This window comes from Sander vitreus, unplaced genomic scaffold, assembly GCF_031162955.1.
Source record: "Sander vitreus isolate 19-12246 unplaced genomic scaffold, sanVit1 ctg275_0, whole genome shotgun sequence".
Classification (NCBI taxonomy): Eukaryota; Metazoa; Chordata; class Actinopteri; order Perciformes; family Percidae; genus Sander; species Sander vitreus.
In genome coordinates this window covers 68,332-75,000 of record NW_027595438.1, presented here as the reverse complement: position 1 = coordinate 75,000, position 6,669 = coordinate 68,332, and the positions used below count along the sequence as shown (strand labels likewise).

General features: G+C 48.1%; 1 protein-coding gene across 1 annotated transcript in view; it reads left to right on the top strand.

Moving 5' to 3' along the window:
* The window catches only part of LOC144513551 (uncharacterized), an 8,758-nt gene extending 2,089 nt beyond the window's left edge, over positions 1-6,669 (top strand). The window contains exons 2-4 of the mRNA XM_078244654.1: positions 3,247-3,678; positions 3,723-3,887; positions 5,698-6,669. Of these exons, the coding sequence (XP_078100780.1) occupies positions 3,247-3,678; positions 3,723-3,887; positions 5,698-6,599 (1,499 nt within the window). The 3' untranslated portion in view covers positions 6,600-6,669. The remainder of the gene's footprint in view (positions 1-3,246; positions 3,679-3,722; positions 3,888-5,697) is intronic.

Sequence of the window (6,669 nt, the reverse complement as noted above, 5' to 3'; positions counted from 1 at the left end):
CGACTGGTTTCAGCAAGAGTTTGATACATCGTTGATCTGATTGGTTGATTTGGCCCGTCTAGACGGATGGTTTATCCAATCAGCTAACCAGGATTTTCGGCCCTTCCCAAAAGTTCTCCAACGGAAAGTCCCCAGATGGATACGCCGAGCAAATGCTGATGATGATGTCTGTGCTGGATCCAGAGGAGCTGCAGTTTACCCCCCCCAGAGATGACATGATATCTAAATCCTTCCTATATTACACAGAGCCCAGTTCACATCCGCCTCTGATATGTGAGATACAACTTCCTGTTCAGTTCATATGTTTATTTATTATTATTATTATTATTTATTGGTAGTGTTGTTGTTGTGTACTGCAGCGACTGAAGGCGTCTGCTGCGTTGTGTACATTAGGAGGTTGTTGTGTGATAGGTCTGCAGGATATTTGTGTTTTATTTTCTATCTAGAAAGTAGGTTTTTGTACATTTCACCTGTCAAACACACACACACCTCCACGCTGTGTGTGTGTGTGTGTGTGTGTGTGTGTGTGTGTGTGTGTGGCTGCCTGTGTGTGTGTGTGTGTGTGGCTGCGTGTGTGGCTGCGTGTGTGTGTGTGTGTGCTGCTGTGTGTGTGTGTGTGCTGTGTGTGCTGTGTGTGTGTGTGTGTGTGTGTGCGTGTGTGTGTGTGTGTGTGTGTGTGGCTGCGCGTGTGTGTGTGTGTGTGTGTGTGGCTGCGCGTGTGTGTGTGCGTGCGTGCGTGTGCAGCTGCGTGTGTGTGTGTGTGTGTGTGTGTGTGTGTGTGTGTGTGTGTGTGTGTGTGTGTGTGTGTGGCTGCGTGTGTGTGTGTGTGTGTGTGTGTGTGTGTGTGTGTGTGTGTGTGTGTGTGTGTGTGTGTGTGTGTGTGTGTGTGTGTGTGTGTGTGTGTGGCTGCGTGTGTGTGTGTGTGTGTGTGTCTCTGTGTCTGTGTGGCTGCGTGTGTGTGTGTGTGTGTGTGTGTCGCGTTAGGTCACGGCAGTGTCCTACGGCGTCCCTATGACGACCAGCCACGCTCGCCGAGGCGGTACTAAATCTGCGATGGAGAAAGGAGGACGGGGAGCCGAGCATCGTGACGTCAAAATGACGTAGAGCTCGCTGGCGTGAGCAGAGGTCGGGAACGGCCAGTGTACTGAAAAGTTTAAGAGAGCAACACGTAGCAACAGGTTTATTTGAACTGAAACGGGGGCTGATTGCTGATTGGCTGTCAGCTGGGACACGCCCACCCAACCAGAGGCTAACAGTTGCAGAGCTAACCTGTCTACTTACATACATGCAGCTCTGAATGAACTCATAACTGTCCTTTTCTTCTTGCAGACTCCATCAGGATGACAGACAGGTCAGGACATAGAGACACAGACAGGTCAGGACATAGAGACACAGACAGGTCAGGACATAGAGACACAGACGGGACAGATAGGTCAGGACATAGAGACACAAATGGGATAGACAGGTCAGGACATAGAGACACAGACGGGACAGACAGGTCAGGACATAGAGACACAAATGGGACAGACAGGTCAGGACATAGAGACACAAATGGGATAGACAGGTCAGGACATAGAGACACAAATGGGACAGACAGGTCAGGACATAGAGAAACAAATGGGATAGACGGGACAGATAGGTCAGGACATAGAGACACAGATGGGACAGACAGGTCAGGACATAGAGACACAAATGGGATAGACAGGTCAGGACATAGAGAAACAAATGGGACAGACAGGTCAGGACATAGAGACACAGACAGGTCAGGACATAGAGACACAGACGGGACAGGACATAGAGACACAAATGGGACAGACAGGTCAGGACATAGAGACACAGACGGGACAGACAGGTCAGGACATAGAGACACAAATGGGACAGACAGGTCAGGACATAGAGAAACAAATGGGATAGACAGGTCAGGACATAGAGACACAGACGGGTCAGGACATAGAGACACAGACGGGACAGACAGGTCAGGACATAGAGACACAGACGGGACAGACAGGTCAGGACATAGAGACACAAATGGGACAGACAGGTCAGGACATAGAGACACAAATGGGACAGACGGGTCAGGACATAGAGACACAGACAGGTCAGGACATAGAGACACAGACAGGGACAGGACATAGAGAAACAAATGGGACAGACAGGTCAGGACATAGAGACACAGACAGGTCAGGACATAGAGACACAGACAGGTCAGGACATAGAGGGACAGAGGGAGGACGGCAGAGACGGAGAGCGGATCACGTCTGCGTCGTCTGTGGAAAGAGTTTTCGCCACAACGGGAATCTGCTGAAACACGCGGAGACCCACGCAGACGCGTGCGGAGTCTGCGGAGAAAACGTCCAATCGGCACGCAGTAGGACTCTGCAGTTATCTATGGAAGCAAATGAGAGACAGAAGTATTTAAATTGTATATCTGCGACTGGATATGAATGGAGGAATGAATGTTTTATTTTTAGGACTGAATGCATGGATGCTTATGGAAGTAGGAACGATTGTCAGCATGTACACTCACCTAAAGGATCATCAGGAACCACTGATCCCGGGTTTGACCCCCTTTCACCTTCAGAACTGCCTTCATTCTTCGTGGCATTGACTCAACAAGGTGCTGGAGGCGTTCTTTAGAAATGTTGGCCCGTATGATAGGAGAGCATCTTGCAGTTGATGGAGATTTGGGGGATGCAGCTCCCGTTCCCGTATTGTGAAACACTCAGACCAGCCCGTCTAGGTGCTTGGATCACCTTTCGTTCCCAGTCTGACATTCAGTTTGGAGTTCAGGACATGGTCTAGACCTGGACCTCCCCCCTAAATGCATTGAAGCAGCTGCCGTGTGATTGGTTGATTAGATAATTGCATTAACGAGAAATCTTCCAGGTGTTCCTAATAATCCTTCAGGTGAGTGTGTGGTAGAACAGAAGGATGTAGGAAGGATGGCTTTTTGTTTTTGCACAAGTAGCCTGTAGAAAGTGGTACTCAGCTGAGTAGCCCAAATGTTCACTGTACAACAGTTTGAACCCTGTGCTAGACTTAAATATGACTTTAACAGCCACTGAATACTTCATAATGACATATTTCACTTAAAAAAACACCATGTATCTGAATGTATGTGTTCTGAATTCACCTCTTTGGAGTTATAATACTTATGTCTCGTATTTGCTTCCATATGAATCCAAATTTTCAGGAGAAATCGTGTTAAATAATCCTGATTTTGACCATGATTTCTGTCCCTATCAGACGGTTTGTTGGAGCATCTCAGATCCCACCGTGGGGCCGATGGCGCCAGGCCGTGTGGCGTCTGCGGGAAGACGTTTCAGAACATCGAGACGCACATGCTGCGGCACACGGGCGTCAAACCGTACGCCTGTGAGGTCTGCGGGAAACGCTTCCCGCGTCCTGGAGCGCTGCGGAGACACGGGAAGATCCACGGCCAGAGGAGCGGACAGACGGCGCCCGAGACGCTCGCAGACGGACACGACCGCAGACAGACGGCGCCCGAGACGCTCGCAGACGGACACGACCGCAGACAGACGGCGCCCGAGACGCTCGCAGACGGACACGACCGCAGACAGACGGCGCCCGAGACGCTCGCAGACGGACACGACCGCAGACAGACGGCGCCCGAGACGCCGCAGACGGACACGACCGCAGACAGACGGCGCCCGAGACGCCAGACGGACACGACCGCGACAGACGGCGCCCGAGACGCGCAGACGGACACGACCGCAGACAGACGGCGCCCGAGACGCTCGCAGACGGACACGACCGCAGACAGACGGCGCCCGAGACGCTCGCAGACGGACACGACCGCAGACAGACGGCGCCCGAGACGCTCGCAGACGGAGACGCTGGCGGAGACCAGAGCGAGGGCGACGGCGGTGAGTGACTCTTGATTTCTGATTAAAGGAGACTCCCGGTGGATTCCCCCCCGTAGCTCTGCTGGGTGTAAATGATGAGAGCTGTCAGTACATACACACATAAATACAACAATACATTCAGATACATGAAGTATACAGATATTACACAGTAGTATACAGATATTGCACAGTAGTATACAGATATTACACAGTAGTATACAGATATTGCACAGTATACAGATATTACACAGTAGTATACAGATATTGCACTGAAGTATACAGATATTACACTGAAGTATACAGATATTACACAGTAGTATACAGATATTACACAGTAGTATACAGATATTGCACAGTATACAGATATTGCACAGTAGTATACAGATATTGCACTGAAGTATACAGATATTACACAGTATACAGATATTGCACAGTAGTATACAGATATTACACAGTAGTATACAGATATTGCACAGTAGTATACAGATATTGCACAGTATACAGATATTGCACAGTAGTATACAGATATTGCACAGTAGTATACAGATATTACACAGTATACAGATATTGCACAGTAATATCAGATATTACAATAGTAGTAAATACAGATATTGCACTAGTATACAGATATTGCACAGTAGTATACAGATATTGCACTGAAGTATACAGATATTACACTGAAGTATACAGATATTGCACAGTATACAGATATTGCACAGTATACAGATATTGCACAGTATACAGATATTGCACAGTAGTATACAGATATTGCACAGTATACAGATATTGCACTGAATACAGATATTGTACAGTATACAGATATTGCACAGTATACAGATATTGCACAGTAGTATACAGATATTGCACAGTATACAGATATTGCACAGTAGTATACAGATATTGCACAGTAGTATACAGCTATTGCACTGAAGTATACAGATATTGCACAGTAGTATACAGATATTACACAGTAGTATACAGATATTGCACAGTATACAGATATTGCACAGTATACAGATATTGCACAGTAGTATACAGATATTGCACAGTAGTATACAGATATTGCACAGTAGTATACAGATATTGCACAGTAGTATACAGATATTGCACAGTAGTATACAGATATTGCACAGTAGTATACAGATATTGCACAGTAGTATACAGATATTGCACAGTAGTATACAGATATTGCACAGTAGTATACAGATATTGCACTGAAGTATACAGATATTGCACAGTATACAGATATTGCACAGTATACAGATATTGCACAGTAGTATACAGATATTGCACTGAAGTATACAGATATTGCACTGAAGTATACAGATATTGCACTGAAGTATACAGATATTGCACTGAAGTATACAGATATTGCACAGTATACAGATATTGCACAGTAGTATACAGATATTGCACTGAAGTATACAGATATTGCACAGTAGTATACAGATATTGCACAGTATACAGATATTGCACAGTATACAGATATTGCACAGTAGTATACAGATATTGCACAGTAGTATACAGATATTGCACAGTAGTATACAGATATTACACAGTAGTATACAGATATTGCACAGTATACAGATATTACACAGTAGTATACAGATATTGCACAGTATACAGATATTACACAGTAGTATACAGATATTACACAGTAGTATACAGATATTACACAGTAGTATACAGATATTGCACTGAAGTATACAGATATTGCACAGTAGTATACAGCTATTGCACAGTAGTATACAGATATTACACAGTAGTATACAGATATTGTTTCAGAAATCGTGTTAAATAATCCTGTTTTTATGATTTGTGTCCCTGTCAGACGGCTTGTTGGAGCATCTCAGGTCCCACCGGGACGCCAGTGGCACCAGTGGCACCAGGGACGCCAGTGGCACCAGGGACGCCAGTGGCACCAGTGGCACCAGGGACGCCAGTGGCACCAGGGACGCCAGTGGCACCAGGGACGCCAGTGGCACCAGTGGCGTCGGGACGTGCGGCATTTGCGGGAAGACGTTTCAGAACATCAAGACGCACATGCTGCGCCACACGGGCGCCAAACCGTACGCCTGTGGCGTCTGCGGGAAACGCTTCCCGCGGCCAGGCGCGCTCAGGCGCCACAGGCGGATCCACAGCGGCGAGCGGCCGTACATCTGCGAGTTCTGCGGGAAGACGTTCGCCGATAACGGCGCCCTGACGACACACATCCGGAAGCACACGGGAGACAAGCAGGCGCCACGCGTCTCCTGCGAGACGTGCGGGAAGAGCCTGGCGTCCGTGCACGTGCTGCTGGTGCACAAGAGGATCCACAGCGGCGAGAAGCCGTTCCAGTGCCAGGTCTGCGGGAAAGCCTTCCGGCAGCTGGGCGGGCTGAGCGCCCACACGCTGACGCACAGCGGCGAGAAGCCGTTCGCCTGTACCATCTGCGGGAAGAGCTTCAGCACCAAAGGTTACCTGGAGACGCACGTTCGGTTCCACAGGAAGGAGCGCGCGTTCGGGTGCACGCTGTGCTGGAAGGCGTTCGTCACCAAGAACGACCTCAAGAAACATCAGCTGACGCACAGCGGCGAGAAGCCGCACGCCTGCAGCGTCTGTGGGAAACGCTACCAGGAGAAACGCTCCAGAGACGCACACATGAAGGTGCATGGGGAGCCAATCAGGAGGCAGGACGCTCTGCAGCCAATCAGGAGGCAGGATGCTCCACAGCTGGACTTCATGCAGCTGTAGAAACACACACATATATACTGTATATATTTATTTATTTATTAGGGCTGTCAATAAAAATATGGAATTGTGA